Consider the following 25,830-nt stretch of genomic DNA (forward strand, 5'->3'; position numbering starts at 1 on the left):
AATTTCTTCAAGCTGTCATCGTCTTAGGGTTTTGCCTCGTGAAGATGCCAAAAACAACCGAACATTGCGATGAAAAAATTGAAGAGATACTTTGTGAAGACCGGATTAGTTCTTTACCCGACGATTTGCTTGTGACGATACTGTTGTCTGTCCCTCTTAAAGATGCAGCAGCCACCATGATTTTGTCTAAGCGATGGCGTTTTATGTGGACTATGTTGCCTATACTTGTTTACAAAGAAAGCGATGTTGAGAGCAAGAATAGTGTTTGGGATTTTCTTGACAAGTCACTGGAACTCCACAAAGCCCCTCTTCTAGGTATGTATATGCAACTCGGTCCACAGTGTCCATTAGATGCTGATGTGGGAAAGTGGGTTGCAACGGCTCTTGATCGCGGCTTGGCATTGCTAATCTTCGAGCTCCGCTGGTCCGCAGATCCAACCAGCTTGCCCATGACCCTTTACTCCTGCAAATCTCTCAAGATATTGCGTCTCTCCCACAAGGTTCTAGTGGATCTTCCTTCTTCCATCTGGCTTCCATCACTTCAAATTCTCGAGCTAAACTGTGTGGTGTATAAAAACGAAGATTCTCTCAAAAGGTTCTTATCAAGCTGCCCCGTTCTGGAGAGTATGACCGTGACACGGGAAAAAGATGACAACGTGAAAATTTTCACTGTGAAAGCTCCTTATCTATTGGACTTATCTTATGGTAATTATATGTCGGACGATGATGAAGAAGATACCGGTAGATGTTTGGTTATTGATACTCCGGCATTAACATACTTAGACATAGCCGATTATTCAGGAAACTCTTGGTCGATCGAGAATACACCCTGTTTGGAGGAAGTTTACTTCAATGTTGATCGGTCTTTACTTGGTTTTGACAAATTCTTAAGATCTTTCTCCAAAGTCTTATTTCTTGAGTTGATTTTAACTGATAAAATGGTAATCTCCCTCTCTCTCTATCCCTTTGTGGTTACATTGTTGCATCTACTTTTTGATGTTTTGACTATTGCAGATTGTGTGTTTTAGCACCATCGAGTTCTCTCGGCTGACGAAGTGTAAATTATTCCCGAATAACTCAAACTGGATGGATTCACTTGTGTCTTTCCTCCACAATACTCCAAAACTTAAGTATCTTATAATTGATTATGTACGTATCCTCCTCACTAAATATTAACCCAAGTTAATGCGTTTTTAATGCATACTAATAGCAATTGTTGCCAGAAAACAAACCATCAACCACCGATTGCCTCTATGTGGTGGAGCCAATCTATCAGTGATCCCGAATGCTTATCCTCAAGTCTGGAAAAGTTTGAATTGATAGACTATGGAGGAAGAGAAGAAGAGCGAGAATTGGTAGAATACATCTTAACCACCTCTATATGTTTAAAGACGGCTACAATCTCCTTGTCCACCTTAAAACTTGAAGATGAAGACATAACTATGAAGGAGTTGAAAGCTATTCCTAGGGTTTCTATAACATCTCATCTCTTTTTCAAAACTTCACATAAATAATTATGTAAACTATAACTGTGTTTTTTTTTGGGGTTTTACATTGTTTCCTTATCTCGACGTTTATATATTATATATTCTATTTTGTATATTACAGATCTTACTTAGAACAATAAATACGACTTGCTTAAGTAACATCAGGTTTTTATGCATATGTTGAATGTTTAAATTGGGGAAATAAAGTTTGTTGTTGAGCCAAAAAAAAATTTCCATCAGGTTTTAGAAACAGGGATTTCTCTAGTGTGTGATAAAAGCAAAGTTCAATACGCCACACTGGAGTATCTTTGGGTTTAACTCCCTCCCGAAGAAAGTTCTTATGTGCGTTGAAGAGATTTTTCACAGCTCAAACTCGCCGAGAAACAAACTTTACAGCAACAACCCACGAATATCTTATCATAGAACAGAACAACCCACAACATATTTGAAATTAGGCCTGGACATTTGGGTCGTCGGGTCGGGTTCGGATCTTTTTGGGTCCGGGTCTTTTGAGTCTAAAAGTTTATGACTTGATATGGTGATTTCAAATTCTCGGTTCCGGGTCAGTCCGGATCGTACCGGGTCGGGTCTTAGATACTTAGACCCATTCGGGTAACTACAATTTATCGGTTCGGATTCGGTTCAGTTTCGGATCGGGTTCGGTTCGGGTTTGATTTAAAAAAGACCTAAAATAAAAAAAAAATCTGAAAATATTTATATATCCAAAAATATTCAACATTTGTGTTTTTATTATATTAAAATATGTATATATATTAAACTATGCGAGATACAACAACCATTCGTTGTCTCTTAGTGGTTGACCCCATGTTCTCTAGATGAATAACCCGTCTTCGATTCCCCCTTAATGCATTTTATTTAATTTACATTATTAATTCGGGTACCCATCGGGTTTCAGGTTTGGGTCGGGTCAGGTCGAAGACCCGCGGGTCCTCTGCAACAAGACCCGATAGGGTAATTTGATCGGGTCGGCTCCTTCCCGAACCGTTTTTTTTGGGTCGGTTTCGGGTCGGATCTTCGGGTCCGAGTAAACTGTTCAGGCCTATTTAAAATTGTTTAAAATAAAATTAAAGATCATTTAAGGCCCAATTACCAATTTTTGGGCCTTTCCAATTTGACGTTTTTGCATCTAATTTATTCTTCGCTAGCTTTGTTATTTCTTTTTAATCCCTTATATATTAAAAGAGAAGCATTGTAATAATTGCGTTCACACTAAACTGGACACATGTCACGTGTAGAAACATTATAATAAATGCGTTCACACTAAAATGGACACATGTCACATATAAAGAGCTTCTCAGCTAAACTCTACATAAATATGTTAACACTATGTACTTTACGTTTTTTTAATATAAAACTCACATGCATAGTTCTTCTGTTTACGAATAGAGCTGGACAAGTTATTCATAAATTTTGATTTGATTCGTTATCCGTTTTGATTCGAACCAAAAAATCTGGATATTCGTTACTCTACGAAGCAAATCAAATACTAAAATGCAATATCCGTAAAAAACAAATCACAAATATCAATATTTATAGGAACGGATATCCAATTTGATCCGTTATATGCATATATATACATATATTTAAAGAATTATATATAAGTTATATATTATAGTTTATATAAATTTTACAATATTTTTGTTTTTAAATAATTTCATTTTAAGAATTTTATTTTTCATGTATTATTTTGAAAAATGCTATTTAATATTAATTAACAGTATCTTTATATATTTATCAACCATTTTTATATACTTTTACATCCACATACATGTGCACATTGACGTGAGCACCTTATAATTAAGTATTTACCACAACTGAAATATCTAATTTTGTTGAAAGTTAAAATATTCTTTTTTTTAATGATTCTTTCACTATCAACCAAATTGTAGTAAAATGATTTGTCTTAATAATTTTTTTTTTAACTATTATCTGTTTAGAAACTATGATATGAGACCATTGGTTCGACATCACGACTATCTAAGATTCATAACATGAAAACAAATAAATAATACTAATTTTTGATTATAATACTAATTTTTGATTATCACAGGAAAAAACCTTTTACATATATTTATCTTAACTTTTTATTACAATGAAATTGAAAACCTTTTACTCTATTTTACTTTATTTTCTTCATCCTCGGTAGAGAGTTGAACTTAAATCAATTCTTACACAAAGCTTATTTTATTTGTTTTGCATGTCCCTCCTATGACTTAAATAATATAATAGATCCGATGAAATAAAAGTTGGTTGGATGCATCGAAAGAAAGATCTTGGTGAGCTCATTCGATTTGGTGATTCAATAGACAAAAACTCCAAAGGTTTGTGTTCATTTGCTCGTACATCCATTTGGTACCTTCACCGATTTGGATCTTCTTTTTTCTTGTAAGGAACTTAGAAGTTTTAATTTTATTTACTAATATTCGTTTTTTTAAAATATTATGTTAGTTTATAAAATTATATTTTCTTCAAATATAATTATTTTTGTTTCCAGTTAATAGGCTTGTTTGTGTTTTAAATCTAACTAGATCTCGATCCGCACAACCGCGCATATTTTTGTTTTCTTTTATTTTTATATAAAAGTTTTGCTTTCAATTTTAAATTGGTATATAATATAATATATATGTATTTATCAATTTTTAAAACATAATAAGTTTACGGAATATTTTTTTTCATTTAATAGATTGTTTTAAACTTTCATATGTAACTATATTTTCTTATATATATATATATTCGGATTATTGTTTCATTATTAAAATCATTACTATATATATAAATATTAGTAAAATATTGTTTTATTGTCATATTCAAAGATATTGTAGCATTTCACAAATTTATAAATTTTTTAAAAAATTAAACTTTTCACTTCATAGATTTATATTATCGAGTAAGTAATTAAGCATTTAGTTTTTGTTTAATTTTTTAAAATAAACTATATAGTTTAAAAATTGTTTTCATTGGTTTAAGGTAGTAAAGATTAATCATTGTTAGATATTATGATTTTTGTTATTTTAAATCAATGATTAATCTTTTATACCTTAAACCAATGAAAACAATTTTTAAACTATATAGTTTATTTTAAAAAATTAAACAAAAACTAAATGCTTAATTATTTACTCGATAATATAAATCTATGAAGTGAAAAGTTTAATTTTTTTAAAAAATTTATAAATTTGTGAAATGTTACAATATCTTTGAATATGACAATAAAACAATATTTTACTAATATTTATATATAGTAATGATTTTAATAATGAAATAATAATCTGAATATATATATATATAAGAAGGTACAAATACATATAATGAAAGTTTGAAACAATCTATTCAATGAAAAAAATATACCGTAAATTTATTATGTTTTAAAAATTGATAGATACATATATATTATAATATATACTAATTTAAAATGAAAAACAAAATATTTATATAAAAATCAATGAAAACAAAAACCCGCGCAACCAGTCTATATTATTAAAAGAGAAGTACCAATAAAAAAATTCTCTTAGTTTTCAAAATCATTTACAATTCCGTGCCACTGATAATTAAATCAACTTACCTATTTTAATGCTTGTCTTTTCAGTTTGAATTATTTTCGTTACATAAATTTGAACTAAAACCAAACCCCATTTATTTCTCTATTTAATCAAGATCCAAAGTCTTAGAGGGGGTTATTGGGCAAAGAATTCTAGAGGAATTATTAAATTTTGAGATTCCATTGTTATTGGTTTGTGAATTTTTAAAATCTAAATAGAATCTATTGTTATTGGGGTGATGATTTTTAAATTCCATTCAAAATCCTTTGTTATTGGAAAAGTTTAGTTTTCATTGATTTTAAGATTCTATTAAAATCTAATGTTATTGGGATGCAAAATTTCTTTGTTTTTACTCATAGTTCTCAACTTTGAGAATATCATCTATACCTATAAGATTTTTGAAATCAATGTAATAAAATACACTCACATACAAAAACTCAAATTGAAGAATGAAATAATATACAAATCAGAAATTTAACATATTTCAATTCACAACTTAAAAAATATAGAAAACAATATTAAAAATTTAAAATAAAAATTGTAAAAATAGTTTTAAAAAGCACTTTTGAATTTAAAAAGAAAACCATTTCAAAAATAAAATTCAAAATTTTTTTTATAAAAATTCAAATTTAAAACATATAAGTAGTAGAAATTAATTTTTTGGTCATTTTATTTCTTGAGATCTTTTTTGTGACAAAAACTTTTTTAAAAGTTGTTTAAGAATTGCTTTAATTGAAATGATTTTCTTTCCTTTTTTTCTACCACCAATAATTTTTTACTTTAAAAGTTAATAACAATCAATAGAATTCTATACACAAGTAATGAAAATCTATGTATAAAATTTGTTAAATCTAGTTAACTTGTAAAATTTTCTCAACTATTAAAATCATTAAATTCCACAGAAATTCATCTTCCAATAACCCCCTTTAATTATTATATAACAAACAAATCAAGGAAAAGTTAAAATTCAAGGCTTCACTAATGTGCAATATACACAGCTTTCTTTAATAAAGAGCTCAAGATGTACCTGTATAAAAAGTAGTCGAGGTAAATAATATAAGGAACATGTAATATAAAGTTTATCGACACTTATAACATGATTAATGAAGGTTTTTAGGGTGATGTTGTTAGCAGAATATAAGAAAACGTCTCTTAACTTTTAAGTTAAATAGCTAAGAACCGGTTTCTTAAATAAAATATTTAATAATATATGTTTAGGTGATAATTATATATGTAAAGGTAATAGTAGATGATATTATATTAATTATGCATAGTTATTTTTAAAATGAAATTAATAATATAAAATTTTATCATTGTGTAATTTTAAAAATTAACTAATATATTATTAATACATTTAATTGCAATTTTGTTATAATCTAAAAGAAATCCGGAAAGAGCTTTAACTTCCGACGGTGACTGAGACCCAAGGAAGAGCATTGTTCGATTAGTTATTTGAAGCAACTCATAAAACAAAGAAAATAACCTCTTCTTCTTTAGTCAATGGAGGTAAAACTAACTAATGTCAACTTGATTTTTTTTGTTCATTACCTAGAAACATTGTAAGTGATGTGTCCTTAGTGTACATTTTGCAGAAAAAATCAACTATATGTTAAAAAATTTAATAAAAAAACAGAACATTAGTGAAAACAGAATATAGCATTAGATACTATACACAAAATGTCAAAATATGAAGCTTACATCCTCTTCAGCTATTATGATCTCCATTGTGTCGTTGTTTGTTGTTTCTATGTGTATAGCACCTTCACACGCACTGCCGAAATTGTTTTCCAAGGCTTCAAATCCTTGATCTCATATTAGAAGCCATAGGTATTTTTGTGAAGTTTTCGGTAGAGGTATCCTCTATATATATTTATATATAAAGAAGGGTTTACTCCCTCCTGGTGATGCCACCTCAGCGTCCAGCTAGAAAAGTCGCCTTCTGTACACCTGCCACATGTCCATGCTTCTCTGCGCATCGTTTCATTAAAAAGGAATCGTGATGGGCTTTCAAATTGAGGCCTAAAGTCGCATGAAGACATAAAACCTTGCCAGTTTCAAACAGCTGCGTTTTGTTTATCAGGGTTATAATGGCTTCATATGAATCGGCTCTTAGACGCGTCGTTTAGGGTTCATTCAAATCAGCCGTTTTCAACACGCACTGCCGAAATTGTTTTCCAAGGCTTCAAATCCTTGATCTCATATTAGAAGCCATAGGTATTTTTGTGAAGTTTTCGGTAGAGGTATCCTCGATATTTATAATAAATGTAAGGTAGGGTGAGGGTTTTCGATTTACGCCGTGAAATTATGGGAATCGTATCTAAACAAATTAAAAATATGGCATATGCTTGATTTTATTGTTGCTTTTAATGATGAGGTTTAATTCGGCTACACCATCTAAGGAGAATCATATATATAATTAGTGTTTTATATTTTATTATTGAAAGATATTTCTTGGTGAATATGGTATATGCCTAATATTATGGTTGCATTTAATGATGATGTTAGATTTGGTTACTATATTTTATAATTTCTATTTTCTAAAATATGTTATATAAATGGTTTAAGATTTGAGTATCTATTTTGTAAAATATGTTATTTCTAATATATTAAAACAGATGTTAGTTTAAATATCATATGTTACATAAGTACATTATTATATCATTTAATATCTTTATCTTTTTATTTGAAATACAAATGAATATATTTAAAATGTTCTAACAAAATCTTTTTTAAAATCTTCTTAGAATCATTTTAAATTTAATTTCAAAAATTAGTTAGTTTAAATTTAAATTATCATAAAATATAATTAGAAATTAAAATTGAATATAGTTTTGGTTTATAAACGAAAACTTAAATAAAATGAAATTAATTAATTTCAAAAATACATTTACTAATATTTTTTAAAGATTTTGTTAGAAATAAATATTTATTTCTGTTTTAGTTTTTTCAAAAAAAATTCTAATAAAATAAAAATCATGATATTTTGATGAGTTATATTTTAATTTGGACCATCATTTAAATTTTCTATTAAATGTATATCACTAATGCTAATATATATTATATTTTTAAATACTTTAATCATAACTAGATCTCGATCCGCGCAACCGCGCGGATTTTTTTTTCATTTATTTTTATATAAATACTTTGTTTTTAATTCTAAATTGGTAAATATATGTGTATATCAATTTTTAAACATAATAAGTTTACTGTATATTTTTTTCATTGAATAGATTGTTTTAAACTTTCACATGTATTTATATCTTCTTATATATATATATATTTGGATTAATATTTCATTATTTGAATCGTAATTATATATATAAAGATTAGTAAAATATTGTTTTATTGTCATATTCAAAGATATTGTAACATTTTACAAATTTATAAAGTTTTTAAAAAATTAAACTTTTCGCTTCATAGATTTATAATATCGAGTAAATAATTAAACATTTAGTTTTTAATTTTTATTTTTAAAATAAAGTATATAGTTTAATTTTTTTTTCATTGGTTTAAGGTAGTAAAGATTAATCATTATTAGATAATATGATTTTTGTTATTTAAAAAAAAATCTTTATAATTTTAAAAGTTAACATCGATAAATATTTAAATGTTTAGCACATTGAGGTATAGTATTACAACATTAAATTATATTTATTTAAATTTATATTATCTATAAATCCAATGGATCATCTATTGTTTAAATGCAATTATTGATAGCCCAATAAAATTTTTGGTAGGTCCAAAATTTAAATGATAAGATTAGATATTAAATGTAACATGACTTTCTAGGAATAGGTTCATTTTTAAAAAAATTACACATGAATCAAGGTTGTGACTTCTGTTTTAATATATAAAATATCTTTTAATGTTTTTAATTTTTTTTTTAAATTCTAACAAATCTTCTTGAAAAAGATTATAATAAGATGGGGAAATTACATGTTTACCATTTTTATGGTACCACTTTTCAATTTTATCACCACTAAAGAGACATTTTCAAAAATACCTTCTTTATTAAGTGGCAAAAGACTCTTATGCCCTTGTTATTATATATATATAATAAATTATTATTTAAATAATAATTAAAAAAAAAAAAAAAAAAAAGTAAAATTTTTTTTATGTTTTCGAATTATAGTTTTTCAAATTCGAACTTTTTTATAAATTGTTTTTTTTGAAATTTTTTTTCGAATTTTTTTTATTTTTTTTTTTCAAATTTCTTTTTGAAAAACGAAAACTATGTTTGAAACTATTTTTTAAAATTTTTTATATATTTTTTAAGTATTTATATATATATATATATATATATATATTTATTATAATCCTAAATTTCACATTCTAAAAACCATACCCCACCTCTCAATTCTAAACCATAAGTCTAGATTAGTTAACCATAAGGTTATAATTGTCTTTTACCCTTCATTAAAAGTGAGGGTAAAAGTGGTTAATGTAAACATGAAAAGTGGTACTATGAATGTGCTATTTGTGGCAATTTCCTTAATAAGATCTTAATTGTCATAAATTGAATATAAATATTATCAACTAATTTTGTAATTAGTAATGAAATGTTACAAAAAGAATAAAATTATAACCTATTTTATCAATTTTTTAATAATATCTATCATTTTAAAATAAAAACATTATATTGAACAAAATATGATAAAATTATTTTAAATTGATAAGTTAACATATTTTATTTTCATAAATATAAAATATTTATGCTAAAAATATAATATGTTGGTAGAACGGGTTAATATTAGTAAAATATATAATACATGTATAAAAATTTAAATTATCTTAAACTTTTTAATATACAGTAATTTATTATTTAAAATTAATAAAAATTAAAAAAATTACTAAAAAAATCTAGCAATTTGAATTACGGATCATGATTATAATAAATTAAGTACAAAATTGTTTTCATATATGTTATTTCATGCATTAAAAATTTTAGTTTAGTAATCAAACGCAAATTCAATAGGACAAATATATAATAAGCAACATATATATGTGATGATTTTAATTTACAGCATGAAAATTATAAAATTATTATATTTGGCATAATTATGCAAATATTTAAATATGGGAGTAACCCTAAAAATATATAATAATTATGTAAAACATATATCTATATATATAAATGTGAAAATATATATCTGCACGGTTGTGCGGGTGGAAATCTAGTAAATTGTTTAAGATTTGAGTATCTATTTTCTAAATTCTGTTATATAAATTGTTTAAAATTTGAGAATTTAATGATTTTTTTTGGTGAATAAGTTTTTAAAACCAAGAATAATTGATATAAAGCATAATAATGATGAATATGATTTTTAAAATATAAAGTAGATAATATTAGGTAATATAATAAATATTACCGTAACATATATATTTAAATATATTATATATATTCGTAAGTTGTGAGATGCAACATTCAAGTACATATATCACATAATTCAATTCCAAATTTATTTTGGCAACTTCATATATGATTTTTTTAAATAAGACATAGCATTATAATGAACTCTAATATATTGGATGAAAAAAAAAAAGAACTCCGATATATTTTGTACATTTTCAAAATTTTAAATGAATCATACATTATAGTTTTGTGAACAACACGTTTTTATGGTGTTAATAGAGTTTGATAAGAGTTTTTACCTTGGAAGTCTAAATCTTATGGTTTGAATAAACATAATTTAGATGAGTTTGTAAAGGATGGGCTTAATATTTTGACAGATAGTGGCAAAATTTATTGGGCTGAAATAGTGCTGAGATTTGATTTGGCAAGATCGCTTTTGTTTCTGGTGGGGTGGGCTTTTAATTTCCGAAAACAATTAAAAAAAAAAAAAAGGTAGTGACATTTTTTGTAATTAACTGGAAAAATCAGAGGCAGAATATAAAGTTTCTGTTTTAATAGTATAGACGTGAAAAAAATATAGTCGCTAACTTACGGAAAAGAGTAATCACAAATTTCTTCAAGCTGTCATCGTCTTAGGGTTTTGCCTCGTGAAGATGCCAAAAACAACCGAACATTGCGATGAAAAAATTGAAGAGATACTTTGTGAAGACCGGATTAGTTCTTTACCCGACGATTTGCTTGTGACGATACTGTTGTCTGTCCCTCTTAAAGATGCAGCAGCCACCATGATTTTGTCTAAGCGATGGCGTTTTATGTGGACTATGTTGCCTATACTTGTTTACAAAGAAAGCGATGTTGAGAGCAAGAATAGTGTTTGGGATTTTCTTGACAAGTCACTGGAACTCCACAAAGCCCCTCTTCTAGGTATGTATATGCAACTCGGTCCACAGTGTCCATTAGATGCTGATGTGGGAAAGTGGGTTGCAACGGCTCTTGATCGCGGCTTGGCATTGCTAATCTTCGAGCTCCGCTGGTCCGCAGATCCAACCAGCTTGCCCATGACCCTTTACTCCTGCAAATCTCTCAAGATATTGCGTCTCTCCCACAAGGTTCTAGTGGATCTTCCTTCTTCCATCTGGCTTCCATCACTTCAAATTCTCGAGCTAAACTGTGTGGTGTATAAAAACGAAGATTCTCTCAAAAGGTTCTTATCAAGCTGCCCCGTTCTGGAGAGTATGACCGTGACACGGGAAAAAGATGACAACGTGAAAATTTTCACTGTGAAAGCTCCTTATCTATTGGACTTATCTTATGGTAATTATATGTCGGACGATGATGAAGAAGATACCGGTAGATGTTTGGTTATTGATACTCCGGCATTAACATACTTAGACATAGCCGATTATTCAGGAAACTCTTGGTCGATCGAGAATACACCCTGTTTGGAGGAAGTTTACTTCAATGTTGATCGGTCTTTACTTGGTTTTGACAAATTCTTAAGATCTTTCTCCAAAGTCTTATTTCTTGAGTTGATTTTAACTGATAAAATGGTAATCTCCCTCTCTCTCTATCCCTTTGTGGTTACATTGTTGCATCTACTTTTTGATGTTTTGACTATTGCAGATTGTGTGTTTTAGCACCATCGAGTTCTCTCGGCTGACGAAGTGTAAATTATTCCCGAATAACTCAAACTGGATGGATTCACTTGTGTCTTTCCTCCACAATACTCCAAAACTTAAGTATCTTATAATTGATTATGTACGTATCCTCCTCACTAAATATTAACCCAAGTTAATGCGTTTTTAATGCATACTAATAGCAATTGTTGCCAGAAAACAAACCATCAACCACCGATTGCCTCTATGTGGTGGAGCCAATCTATCAGTGATCCCGAATGCTTATCCTCAAGTCTGGAAAAGTTTGAATTGATAGACTATGGAGGAAGAGAAGAAGAGCGAGAATTGGTAGAATACATCTTAACCACCTCTATATGTTTAAAGACGGCTACAATCTCCTTGTCCACCTTAAAACTTGAAGATGAAGACATAACTATGAAGGAGTTGAAAGCTATTCCTAGGGTTTCTATAACATCTCATCTCTTTTTCAAAACTTCACATAAATAATTATGTAAACTATAACTGTGTTTTTTTTTGGGGTTTTACATTGTTTCCTTATCTCGACGTTTATATATTATATATTCTATTTTGTATATTACAGATCTTACTTAGAACAATAAATACGACTTGCTTAAGTAACATCAGGTTTTTATGCATATGTTGAATGTTTAAATTGGGGAAATAAAGTTTGTTGTTGAGCCAAAAAAAAATTTCCATCAGGTTTTAGAAACAGGGATTTCTCTAGTGTGTGATAAAAGCAAAGTTCAATACGCCACACTGGAGTATCTTTGGGTTTAACTCCCTCCCGAAGAAAGTTCTTATGTGCGTTGAAGAGATTTTTCACAGCTCAAACTCGCCGAGAAACAAACTTTACAGCAACAACCCACGAATATCTTATCATAGAACAGAACAACCCACAACATATTTGAAATTAGGCCTGGACATTTGGGTCGTCGGGTCGGGTTCGGATCGGATCTTTTTGGGTCCGGGTCTTTTGAGTCTAAAAGTTTATGACTTGATATGGTGATTTCAAATTCTCGGTTCCGGGTCAGTCCGGATCGTACCGGGTCGGGTCTTAGATACTTAGACCCATTCGGGTAACTACAATTTATCGGTTCGGATTCGGTTCAGTTTCGGATCGGGTTCGGTTCGGGTTTGATTTAAAAAAGACCTAAAATAAAAAAAAAATCTGAAAATATTTATATATCCAAAAATATTCAACATTTGTGTTTTTATTATATTAAAATATGTATATATATTAAACTATGCGAGATACAACAACCATTCGTTGTCTCTTAGTGGTTGACCCCATGTTCTCTAGATGAATAACCCGTCTTCGATTCCCCCTTAATGCATTTTATTTAATTTACATTATTAATTCGGGTACCCATCGGGTTTCAGGTTTGGGTCGGGTCAGGTCGAAGACCCGCGGGTCCTCTGCAACAAGACCCGATAGGGTAATTTGATCGGGTCGGCTCCTTCCCGAACCGTTTTTTTTGGGTCGGTTTCGGGTCGGATCTTCGGGTCCGAGTAAACTGTTCAGGCCTATTTAAAATTGTTTAAAATAAAATTAAAGATCATTTAAGGCCCAATTACCAATTTTTGGGCCTTTCCAATTTGACGTTTTTGCATCTAATTTATTCTTCGCTAGCTTTGTTATTTCTTTTTAATCCCTTATATATTAAAAGAGAAGCATTGTAATAATTGCGTTCACACTAAACTGGACACATGTCACGTGTAGAAACATTATAATAAATGCGTTCACACTAAAATGGACACATGTCACATATAAAGAGCTTCTCAGCTAAACTCTACATAAATATGTTAACACTATGTACTTTACGTTTTTTTAATATAAAACTCACATGCATAGTTCTTCTGTTTACGAATAGAGCTGGACAAGTTATTCATAAATTTTGATTTGATTCGTTATCCGTTTTGATTCGAACCAAAAAATCTGGATATTCGTTACTCTACGAAGCAAATCAAATACTAAAATGCAATATCCGTAAAAAACAAATCACAAATATCAATATTTATAGGAACGGATATCCAATTTGATCCGTTATATGCATATATATACATATATTTAAAGAATTATATATAAGTTATATATTATAGTTTATATAAATTTTACAATATTTTTGTTTTTAAATAATTTCATTTTAAGAATTTTATTTTTCATGTATTATTTTGAAAAATGCTATTTAATATTAATTAACAGTATCTTTATATATTTATCAACCATTTTTATATACTTTTACATCCACATACATGTGCACATTGACGTGAGCACCTTATAATTAAGTATTTACCACAACTGAAATATCTAATTTTGTTGAAAGTTAAAATATTCTTTTTTTTAATGATTCTTTCACTATCAACCAAATTGTAGTAAAATGATTTGTCTTAATAATTTTTTTTTTTAACTATTATCCGTTTAGAAACTATGATATGAGACCATTGGTTCGACATCACGACTATCTAAGATTCATAACATGAAAACAAATAAATAATACTAATTTTTGATTATAATACTAATTTTTGATTATCACAGGAAAAAACCTTTTACATATATTTATCTTAACTTTTTATTACAATGAAATTGAAAACCTTTTACTCTATTTTACTTTATTTTCTTCATCCTCGGTAGAGAGTTGAACTTAAATCAATTCTTACACAAAGCTTATTTTATTTGTTTTGCATGTCCCTCCTATGACTTAAATAATATAATAGATCCGATGAAATAAAAGTTGGTTGGATGCATCGAAAGAAAGATCTTGGTGAGCTCATTCGATTTGGTGATTCAATAGACAAAAACTCCAAAGGTTTGTGTTCATTTGCTCGTACATCCATTTGGTACCTTCACCGATTTGGATCTTCTTTTTTTCTTGTAAGGAACTTAGAAGTTTTAATTTTATTTACTAATATTCGTTTTTTAAAAATATTATGTTAGTTTATAAAATTATATTTTCTTCAAATATAATTATTTTTGTTTCCAGTTAATAGGCTTGTTTGTGTTTTAAATCTAACTAGATCTCGATCCGCACAACCGCGCATATTTTTGTTTTCTTTTATTTTTATATAAAAGTTTTGCTTTCAATTTTAAATTGGTATATAATATAATATATATGTATTTATCAATTTTTAAAACATAATAAGTTTACGGAATATTTTTTTTCATTTAATAGATTGTTTTAAACTTTCATATGTAACTATATTTTCTTATATATATATATATTCGGATTATTATTTCATTATTAAAATCATTACTATATATATAAATATTAGTAAAATATTGTTTTATTGTCATATTCAAAGATATTGTAACATTTCACAAATTTATAAATTTTTTAAAAAAATTAAACTTTTCACTTCATAGATTTATATTATCGAGTAAGTAATTAAGCATTTAGTTTTTGTTTAATTTTTTAAAATAAACTATATAGTTTAAAAATTGTTTTCATTGGTTTAAGGTAGTAAAGATTAATCATTGTTAGATATTATGATTTTTGTTATTTTAAATCAATGATTAATCTTTTATACCTTAAACCAATGAAAACAATTTTTAAACTATATAGTTTATTTTAAAAAATTAAACAAAAACTAAATGCTTAATTATTTACTCGATAATATAAATCTATGAAGTGAAAAGTTTAATTTTTTTAAAAAATTTATAAATTTGTGAAATGTTACAATATCTTTGAATATGACAATAAAACAATATTTTACTAATATTTATATATATAGTAATGATTTTAATAATGAAATAATAATCTGAATATATATATATATAAGAAGGTACAAATACATATAATGAAAGTTTGAAACAATCTATTCAATGAAAAAAATATACCGTAAATTTATTATGTTTTAAAAATTGATAGATACATATATATTATAATATATACTAATTTAAAATGAAAAACAAAATATTTATATAAAAATCAATGAAAACAAAAACCCGCGCAACCAGTCTATATTATTAAAAGAGAAGTACCAATAAAAAAATTCTCTTAGTTTTCAAAATCATTTACAATTCCGTGCCACTGATAATTAAATCAACTTACCTATTTTAATGCTTGTCTTTTCAGTTTGAATTATTTTCGTTACATAAATTTGAACTAAAACCAAACCCCATTTATTTCTCTATTTAATCAAGATCCAAAGTCTTAGAGGGGGTTATTGGGCAAAGAATTCTAGAGGAATTATTAAATTTTGAGATTCCATTGTTATTGGTTTGTGAATTTTTAAAATCTAAATAGAATCTATTGTTATTGGGGTGATGATTTTTAAATTCCATTCAAAATCCTTTGTTATTGGAAAAGTTTAGTTTTCATTGATTTTAAGATTCTATTAAAATCTAATGTTATTGGGATGCAAAATTTCTTTGTTTTTACTCATAGTTCTCAACTTTGAGAATATCATCTATACCTATAAGATTTTTGAAATCAATGTAATAAAATACACTCACATACAAAAACTCAAATTGAAGAATGAAATAATATACAAATCAGAAATTTAACATATTTCAATTCACAACTTAAAAAATATAGAAAACAATATTAAAAATTTAAAATAAAAATTGTAAAAATAGTTTTAAAAAGCACTTTTGAATTTAAAAAGAAAACCATTTCAAAAATAAAATTCAAAATTTTTTTTATAAAAATTCAAATTTAAAACATATAAGTAGTAGAAATTAATTTTTTGGTCATTTTATTTCTTGAGATCTTTTTTGTGACAAAAACTTTTTTAAAAGTTGTTTAAGAATTGCTTTAATTGAAATGATTTTCTTTCCTTTTTTTCTACCACCAATAATTTTTTACTTTAAAAGTTAATAACAATCAATAGAATTCTATACACAAGTAATGAAAATCTATGTATAAAATTTGTTAAATCTAGTTAACTTGTAAAATTTTCTCAACTATTAAAATCATTAAATTCCACAGAAATTCATCTTCCAATAACCCCCTTTAATTATTATATAACAAACAAATCAAGGAAAAGTTAAAATTCAAGGCTTCACTAATGTGCAATATACACAGCTTTCTTTAATAAAGAGCTCAAGATGTACCTGTATAAAAAGTAGTCGAGGTAAATAATATAAGGAACATGTAATATAAAGTTTATCGACACTTATAACATGATTAATGAAGGTTTTTAGGGTGATGTTGTTAGCAGAATATAAGAAAACGTCTCTTAACTTTTAAGTTAAATAGCTAAGAACCGGTTTCTTAAATAAAATATTTAATAATATATGTTTAGGTGATAATTATATATGTAAAGGTAATAGTAGATGATATTATATTAATTATGCATAGTTATTTTTAAAATGAAATTAATAATATAAAATTTTATCATTGTGTAATTTTAAAAATTAACTAATATATTATTAATACATTTAATTGCAATTTTGTTATAATCTAAAAGAAATCCGGAAAGAGCTTTAACTTCCGACGGTGACTGAGACCCAAGGAAGAGCATTGTTCGATTAGTTATTTGAAGCAACTCATAAAACAAAGAAAATAACCTCTTCTTCTTTAGTCAATGGAGGTAAAACTAACTAATGTCAACTTGATTTTTTTTGTTCATTACCTAGAAACATTGTAAGTGATGTGTCCTTAGTGTACATTTTGCAGAAAAAATCAACTATATGTTAAAAAATTTAATAAAAAAACAGAACATTAGTGAAAACAGAATATAGCATTAGATACTATACACAAAATGTCAAAATATGAAGCTTACATCCTCTTCAGCTATTATGATCTCCATTGTGTCGTTGTTTGTTGTTTCTATGTGTATAGCACCTTCACACGCACTGCCGAAATTGTTTTCCAAGGCTTCAAATCCTTGATCTCATATTAGAAGCCATAGGTATTTTTGTGAAGTTTTCGGTAGAGGTATCCTCTATATATATTTATATATAAAGAAGGGTTTACTCCCTCCTGGTGATGCCACCTCAGCGTCCAGCTAGAAAAGTCGCCTTCTGTACACCTGCCACATGTCCATGCTTCTCTGCGCATCGTTTCATTAAAAAGGAATCGTGATGGGCTTTCAAATTGAGGCCTAAAGTCGCATGAAGACATAAAACCTTGCCAGTTTCAAACAGCTGCGTTTTGTTTATCAGGGTTATAATGGCTTCATATGAATCGGCTCTTAGACGCGTCGTTTAGGGTTCATTCAAATCAGCCGTTTTCAACACGCACTGCCGAAATTGTTTTCCAAGGCTTCAAATCCTTGATCTCATATTAGAAGCCATAGGTATTTTTGTGAAGTTTTCGGTAGAGGTATCCTCGATATTTATAATAAATGTAAGGTAGGGTGAGGGTTTTCGATTTACGCCGTGAAATTATGGGAATCGTATCTAAACAAATTAAAAATATGGCATATGCTTGATTTTATTGTTGCTTTTAATGATGAGGTTTAATTCGGCTACACCATCTAAGGAGAATCATATATATAATTAGTGTTTTATATTTTATTATTGAAAGATATTTCTTGGTGAATATGGTATATGCCTAATATTATGGTTGCATTTAATGATGATGTTAGATTTGGTTACTATATTTTATAATTTCTATTTTCTAAAATATGTTATATAAATGGTTTAAGATTTGAGTATCTATTTTGTAAAATATGTTATTTCTAATATATTAAAACAGATGTTAGTTTAAATATCATATGTTACATAAGTACATTATTATATCATTTAATATCTTTATCTTTTTATTTGAAATACAAATGAATATATTTAAAATGTTCTAACAAAATCTTTTTTAAAATCTTCTTAGAATCATTTTAAATTTAATTTCAAAAATTAGTTAGTTTAAATTTAAATTATCATAAAATATAATTAGAAATTAAAATTGAATATAGTTTTGGTTTATAAACGAAAACTTAAATAAAATGAAATTAATTAATTTCAAAAATACATTTACTAATATTTTTTAAAGATTTTGTTAGAAATAAATATTTATTTCTGTTTTAGTTTTTTCAAAAAAAATTCTAATAAAATAAAAATCATGATATTTTGATGAGTTATATTTTAATTTGGACCATCATTTAAATTTTCTATTAAATGTATATCACTAATGCTAATATATATTATATTTTTAAATACTTTAATCATAACTAGATCTCGATCCGCGCAACCGCGCGGATTTTTTTTCATTTATTTTTATATAAATACTTTGTTTTTAATTCTAAATTGGTAAATATATGTGTATATCAATTTTTAAACATAATAAGTTTACTGTATATTTTTTTCATTGAATAGATTGTTTTAAACTTTCACATGTATTTATATCTTCTTATATATATATATATTTGGATTAATATTTCATTATTTGAATCGTAATTATATATATACAGATTAGTAAAATATTGTTTTATTGTCATATTCAAAGATATTGTAACATTTTACAAATTTATAAAGTTTTTAAAAAATTAAACTTTTCGCTTCATAGATTTATAATATCGAGTAAATAATTAAACATTTAGTTTTTAATTTTTATTTTTAAAATAAAGTATATAGTTTAATTTTTTTTTCATTGGTTTAAGGTAGTAAAGATTAATCATTATTAGATAATATGATTTTTGTTATTTAAAAAAAAATCTTTATAATTTTAAAAGTTAACATCGATAAATATTTAAATGTTTAGCACATTGAGGTATAGTATTACAACATTAAATTATATTTATTTAAATTTATATTATCTATAAATCCAATGGATCATCTATTGTTTAAATGCAATTATTGATAGCCCAATAAAATTTTCTGGTAGGTCCAAAATTTAAATGATAAGATTAGATATTAAATGTAACATGACTTTCTAGGAATAGGTTCATTTTTAAAAAAATTACACATGAATCAAGGTTGTGACTTCTGTTTTAATATATAAAATATCTTTTAATGTTTTTAATTTTTTTTTAAAATTCTAACAAATCTTCTTGAAAAAGATTATAATAAGATGGGGAAATTACATGTTTACCATTTTTATGGTACCACTTTTCAATTTTATCACCACTAAAGAGACATTTTCAAAAATACCTTCTTTATTAAGTGGCAAAAGACTCTTATGCCCTTGTTATTATATATATATAATAAATTATTATTTAATAATAAAAAAAAAAAAAAAAAAAAGTAAAATTTTTTTTATGTTTTCGAATTATAGTTTTTCAAATTCGAACTTTTTTATAAATTGTTTTTTTTGAAATTTTTTTTTCGAATTTTTTTTATTTTTTTTTTCAAATTTCTTTTTGAAAAACGAAAACTATGTTTGAAACTATTTTTTTAAATTTTTTATATATTTTTTAAGTATTTATATATATATATATATATTTATTATAATCCTAAATTTCACATTCTAAAAACCATACCCTACCTCTCAATTCTAAACCATAAGTCTAGATTAGTTAACCATAAGGTTATAATTGTCTTTTACCCTTCATTAAAAGTGAGGGTAAAAGTGGTTAATGTAAACATGAAAAGTGGTACTATGAATGTGCTATTTGTGGCAATTTCCTTAATAAGATCTTAATTGTCATAAATTGAATATAAATATTATCAACTAATTTTGTAATTAGTAATGAAATGTTACAAAAAGAATAAAATTATAACCTATTTTATCAATTTTTTAATAATATCTATCATTTTAAAATAAAAACATTATATTGAACAAAATATGATAAAATTATTTTAAATTGATAAGTTAACATATTTTATTTTCATAAATATAAAATATTTATGCTAAAAATATAATATGTTGGTAAAAACGGGTTAATATTAGTAAAATATATAATACATGTATAAAAATTTAAATTATCTTAAACTTTTTAATATACAGTAATTTATTATTTAAAATTAATAAAAATTAAAAAAATTTCTAAAAAAATCTAGCAATTTGAATTACGGATCATGATTATAATAAATTAAGTACAAAATTGTTTTCATATATGTTATTTCATGCATTAAAAATTTTAGTATAGTAATCAAACGCAAATTCAATAGGACAAATATATAATAAGCAACATATATATGTGATGATTTTAATTTACAGCATGAAAATTATAAAATTATTATATTTGGCATAATTATGCAAATATTTAAATATGGGAGTAACCCTAAAAATATATAATAATTATGTAAAACATATATCTATATATATAAATGTGAAAATATATATCTGCACGGTTGTGCGGGTGGAAATCTAGTAAATTGTTTAAGATTTGAGTATCTATTTTCTAAATTCTGTTATATAAATTGTTTAAAATTTGAGAATTTAATGATTTTTTTTGGTGAATAAGTTTTTAAAACCAAGAATAATTGATATAAAGCATAATAATGATGAATATGATTTTTAAAATATAAAGTAGATAATATTAGGTAATATAATAAATATTACCGTAACATATATATTTAAATATATTATATATATTCGTAAGTTGTGAGATGCAACATTCAAGTACATATATCACATAATTCAATTCCAAATTTATTTTGGCAACTTCATATATGATTTTTTTAAATAAGACATAGCATTATAATGAACTCTAATATATTGGATGAAAAAAAAAAAGAACTCCGATATATTTTGTACATTTTCAAAATTTTAAATGAATCATACATTATAGTTTTGTGAACAACACGTTTTTATGGTGTTAATAGAGTTTGATAAGAGTTTTTACCTTGGAAGTCTAAATCTTATGGTTTGAATAAACATAATTTAGATGAGTTTGTAAAGGATGGGCTTAATATTTTGACAGATAGTGGCAAAATTTATTGGGCTGAAATAGTGCTGAGATTTGATTTGGCAAGATCGCTTTTGTTTCTGGTGGGGTGGGCTTTTAATTTCCGAAAACAATTAAAAAAAAAAAAAAAGGTAGTGACATTTTTTGTAATTAACTGGAAAAATCAGAGGCAGAATATAAAGTTTCTGTTTTAATAGTATAGACGTGAAAAAAATATAGTCGCTAACTTACGGAAAAGAGTAATCACAAATTTCTTCAAGCTGTCATCGTCTTAGGGTTTTGCCTCGTGAAGATGCCAAAAACAACCGAACATTGCGATGAAAAAATTGAAGAGATACTTTGTGAAGACCGGATTAGTTCTTTACCCGACGATTTGCTTGTGACGATACTGTTGTCTGTCCCTCTTAAAGATGCAGCAGCCACCATGATTTTGTCTAAGCGATGGCGTTTTATGTGGACTATGTTGCCTATACTTGTTTACAAAGAAAGCGATGTTGAGAGCAAGAATAGTGTTTGGGATTTTCTTGACAAGTCACTGGAACTCCACAAAGCCCCTCTTCTAGGTATGTATATGCAACTCGGTCCACAGTGTCCATTAGATGCTGATGTGGGAAAGTGGGTTGCAACGGCTCTTGATCGCGGCTTGGCATTGCTAATCTTCGAGCTCCGCTGGTCCGCAGATCCAACCAGCTTGCCCATGACCCTTTACTCCTGCAAATCTCTCAAGATATTGCGTCTCTCCCACAAGGTTCTAGTGGATCTTCCTTCTTCCATCTGGCTTCCATCACTTCAAATTCTCGAGCTAAACTGTGTGGTGTATAAAAACGAAGATTCTCTCAAAAGGTTCTTATCAAGCTGCCCCGTTCTGGAGAGTATGACCGTGACACGGGAAAAAGATGACAACGTGAAAATTTTCACTGTGAAAGCTCCTTATCTATTGGACTTATCTTATGGTAATTATATGTCGGACGATGATGAAGAAGATACCGGTAGATGTTTGGTTATTGATACTCCGGCATTAACATACTTAGACATAGCCGATTATTCAGGAAACTCTTGGTCGATCGAGAATACACCCTGTTTGGAGGAAGTTTACTTCAATGTTGATCGGTCTTTACTTGGTTTTGACAAATTCTTAAGATCTTTCTCCAAAGTCTTATTTCTTGAGTTGATTTTAACTGATAAAATGGTAATCTCCCTCTCTCTCTATCCCTTTGTGGTTACATTGTTGCATCTACTTTTTGATGTTTTGACTATTGCAGATTGTGTGTTTTAGCACCATCGAGTTCTCTCGGCTGACGAAGTGTAAATTATTCCCGAATAACTCAAACTGGATGGATTCACTTGTGTCTTTCCTCCACAATACTCCAAAACTTAAGTATCTTATAATTGATTATGTACGTATCCTCCTCACTAAATATTAACCCAAGTTAATGCGTTTTTAATGCATACTAATAGCAATTGTTGCCAGAAAACAAACCATCAACCACCGATTGCCTCTATGTGGTGGAGCCAATCTATCAGTGATCCCGAATGCTTATCCTCAAGTCTGGAAAAGTTTGAATTGATAGACTATGGAGGAAGAGAAGAAGAGCGAGAATTGGTAGAATACATCTTAACCACCTCTATATGTTTAAAGACGGCTACAATCTCCTTGTCCACCTTAAAACTTGAAGATGAAGACATAACTATGAAGGAGTTGAAAGCTATTCCTAGGGTTTCTATAACATCTCATCTCTTTTTCAAAACTTCACATAAATAATTATGTAAACTATAACTGTGTTTTTTTTTGGGGTTTTACATTGTTTCCTTATCTCGACGTTTATATATTATATATTCTATTTTGTATATTACAGATCTTACTTAGAACAATAAATACGACTTGCTTAAGTAACATCAGGTTTTTATGCATATGTTGAATGTTTAAATTGGGGAAATAAAGTTTGTTGTTGAGCCAAAAAAAAGTTTCCATCAGGTTTTAGAAACAGGGATTTCTCTAGTGTGTGATAAAAGCGAAGTTCAATACGCCACACTGGAGTATCTTTGGGTTTAACTCCCTCCCGAAGAAAGTTCTTATGTGCGTTGAAGAGATTTTTCACAGCTCAAACTCGCCGAGAAACAAACTTTACAGCAACAACCCACGAATATCTTATCATAGAACAGAACAACCCACAACATATTTGAAATTAGGCCTGGACATTTGGGTCGTCGGGTCGGGTTCGGATCGGATCTTTTTGGGTCCGGGTCTTTTGAGTCTAAAAGTTTATGACTTGATATGGTGATTTCAAATTCTCGGTTCCGGGTCAGTTCGGATCGTACCGGGTCGGGTCGGGTCTTAGATACTTAGACCCATTCGGGTAACTACAATTTATCGGTTCGGATTCGGTTCAGTTTCGGATCGGGTTCGGTTCGGGTTTGATTTAAAAAAGACCTAAAATAAAAAAAAAATCTGAAAATATTTATATATCTAAAAATATTCAACATTTGTGTTTTTATTATATTAAAATATGTATATATATTAAACTATGCGAGATACAACAACCATTCGTTGTCTCTTAGTGGTTGACCCCATGTTCTCTAGATGAATAACCCGTCTTCGATTCCCCCTTAATGCATTTTATTTAATTTACATTATTAATTCGGGTACCCATCGGGTTTCAGGTTTGGGTCGGGTCAGGTCGAAGACCCGCGGGTTCTCTGCAACAAGACCCGATAGGGTAATTTGATCGGGTCGGCTCCTTCCCGAACCGTTTTTTTTGGGTCGGTTTCGGGTCGGATCTTCGGGTCCGAGTAAACTGTTCAGGCCTATTTAAAATTGTTTAAAATAAAATTAAAGATCATTTAAGGCCCAATTACCAATTTTTGGGCCTTTCCAATTTGACGTTTTTGCATCTAATTTATTCTTCGCTAGCTTTGTTATTTCTTTTTAATCCCTTATATATTAAAAGAGAAGTATTGTAATAATTGCGTTCACACTAAACTGGACACATGTCACGTGTAGAAACATTATAATAAATGCGTTCACACTAAAATGGACACATGTCACATATAAAGAGCTTCTCAGCTAAACTCTACATAAATATGTTAACACTATGTACTTTACGTTTTTTTAATATAAAACTCACATGCATAGTTCTTCTGTTTACGAATAGAGCTGGACAAGTTATTCATAAATTTTGATTTGATTCGTTATCCGTTTTGATTCGAACCGAAAATCTGGATATTCGTTACTCTACGAAGCAAATCAAATACTAAAATGCAATATCCGTAAAAAACAAATCATAAATATCAATATTTATAGGAACGGATATCCAATTTGATCCGTTATATGCATATATATACATATATTTAAAGAATTATATATAAGTTATATATTATAGTTTATATAAATTTTACAATATTTTTGTTTTTAAATAATTTCATTTTAAGAATTTTATTTTTCATGTATTATTTTGAAAAAATGCTATTTAATATTAATTAACAGTATCTTTACATATTTATCAACCATCTCTATATACTTTTACATCCACATACATGTGCACATTGACGTGAGCACCTTATAATTAAGTATTTACCACAACTGCAATATCTAATTTTGTTGAAAGTTAAAATATTCTTTCACTATCAACCAAATTGTAGTAAAATGATTTGTCTTAATAATTTTTTTTTTTAACTATTATCCGTTTAGAAACTATGATATGAGACCATTGGTTTGACATCACGACTATCTAAGATTCATAACATGAAAATAAATAAATAATACTAATTTTTGATTATCACAGGAATAAAAACCAAAAACATCAAACATTTTAATCAAACAAACCAAATAAATATTTACTAGATCTCGACCCACGCAACCGCACGGATTTTTGTTTTCATTTGTTTTTAATTCGAAATTGGTATATATTATAATATATATGTGTCTATCGATTTTTAAAACATAATAAATTTACGTTATATTTTTCATTGAATAGATTGTTTCAAACTTTCACATGTATTTGTATCTTCTTCTATATATATATTTTTGGATTATTATTTCATTATTAAAATCGTAACTATATATATAA

At 27.5% G+C, this 25,830-nt stretch overlaps 3 protein-coding genes across 3 annotated transcripts; all 3 read left to right on the forward strand.

Moving 5' to 3' along the window:
* LOC106388324 (putative FBD-associated F-box protein At1g05080) lies at positions 1 to 2,936 on the forward strand. The gene is made up of 3 exons (XM_013828372.3): positions 1 to 941; positions 1,015 to 1,149; positions 1,224 to 2,936. The coding sequence occupies exons 1-3, from the start codon at positions 45 to 47 to the stop codon at positions 1,512 to 1,514; spliced, it is 1,323 nt and encodes a 440-aa protein (XP_013683826.1). The 5' UTR covers positions 1 to 44; the 3' UTR covers positions 1,515 to 2,936.
* A 7,107-nt stretch (positions 2,937 to 10,043) lies between these two features.
* On the forward strand, positions 10,044 to 13,947 carry LOC125590653 (putative FBD-associated F-box protein At1g05080). Its single transcript, XM_048764313.1, has 3 exons — positions 10,044 to 11,947; positions 12,021 to 12,155; positions 12,230 to 13,947. The coding sequence occupies exons 1-3, from the start codon at positions 11,051 to 11,053 to the stop codon at positions 12,518 to 12,520; spliced, it is 1,323 nt and encodes a 440-aa protein (XP_048620270.1). The 5' UTR covers positions 10,044 to 11,050; the 3' UTR covers positions 12,521 to 13,947.
* A 7,100-nt stretch (positions 13,948 to 21,047) lies between these two features.
* Positions 21,048 to 24,973, forward strand: LOC125590654 (putative FBD-associated F-box protein At1g05080). Its single transcript, XM_048764314.1, has 3 exons — positions 21,048 to 22,952; positions 23,026 to 23,160; positions 23,235 to 24,973. The coding sequence occupies exons 1-3, from the start codon at positions 22,056 to 22,058 to the stop codon at positions 23,523 to 23,525; spliced, it is 1,323 nt and encodes a 440-aa protein (XP_048620271.1). The 5' UTR covers positions 21,048 to 22,055; the 3' UTR covers positions 23,526 to 24,973.
* Positions 24,974 to 25,830: the final 857 nt, after the last annotated feature.

This window comes from Brassica napus, chromosome A3 (genome assembly GCF_020379485.1).
Source record: "Brassica napus cultivar Da-Ae chromosome A3, Da-Ae, whole genome shotgun sequence".
Taxonomy (NCBI): Eukaryota; Viridiplantae; Streptophyta; class Magnoliopsida; order Brassicales; family Brassicaceae; genus Brassica; species Brassica napus.

Excerpts from the sequence above, each read along its gene's own strand:
- LOC106388324 (XM_013828372.3), top strand. The coding sequence starts at position 45 with ATGCCAAAAACAACCGAACATTGCGATGAAAAAATTGAAGAGATACTT. Across the intron at positions 942-1,014 it reads TGATTTTAACTGATAAAATG|ATTGTGTGTTTTAGCACCAT; the intron begins GTAATCTCCCTC and ends TGACTATTGCAG. Across the intron at positions 1,150-1,223 it reads AGTATCTTATAATTGATTAT|AAAACAAACCATCAACCACC; the intron begins GTACGTATCCTC and ends AATTGTTGCCAG.
- LOC125590653 (XM_048764313.1), top strand. The coding sequence starts at position 11,051 with ATGCCAAAAACAACCGAACATTGCGATGAAAAAATTGAAGAGATACTT. Across the intron at positions 11,948-12,020 it reads TGATTTTAACTGATAAAATG|ATTGTGTGTTTTAGCACCAT; the intron begins GTAATCTCCCTC and ends TGACTATTGCAG. Across the intron at positions 12,156-12,229 it reads AGTATCTTATAATTGATTAT|AAAACAAACCATCAACCACC; the intron begins GTACGTATCCTC and ends AATTGTTGCCAG.
- LOC125590654 (XM_048764314.1), top strand. The coding sequence starts at position 22,056 with ATGCCAAAAACAACCGAACATTGCGATGAAAAAATTGAAGAGATACTT. Across the intron at positions 22,953-23,025 it reads TGATTTTAACTGATAAAATG|ATTGTGTGTTTTAGCACCAT; the intron begins GTAATCTCCCTC and ends TGACTATTGCAG. Across the intron at positions 23,161-23,234 it reads AGTATCTTATAATTGATTAT|AAAACAAACCATCAACCACC; the intron begins GTACGTATCCTC and ends AATTGTTGCCAG.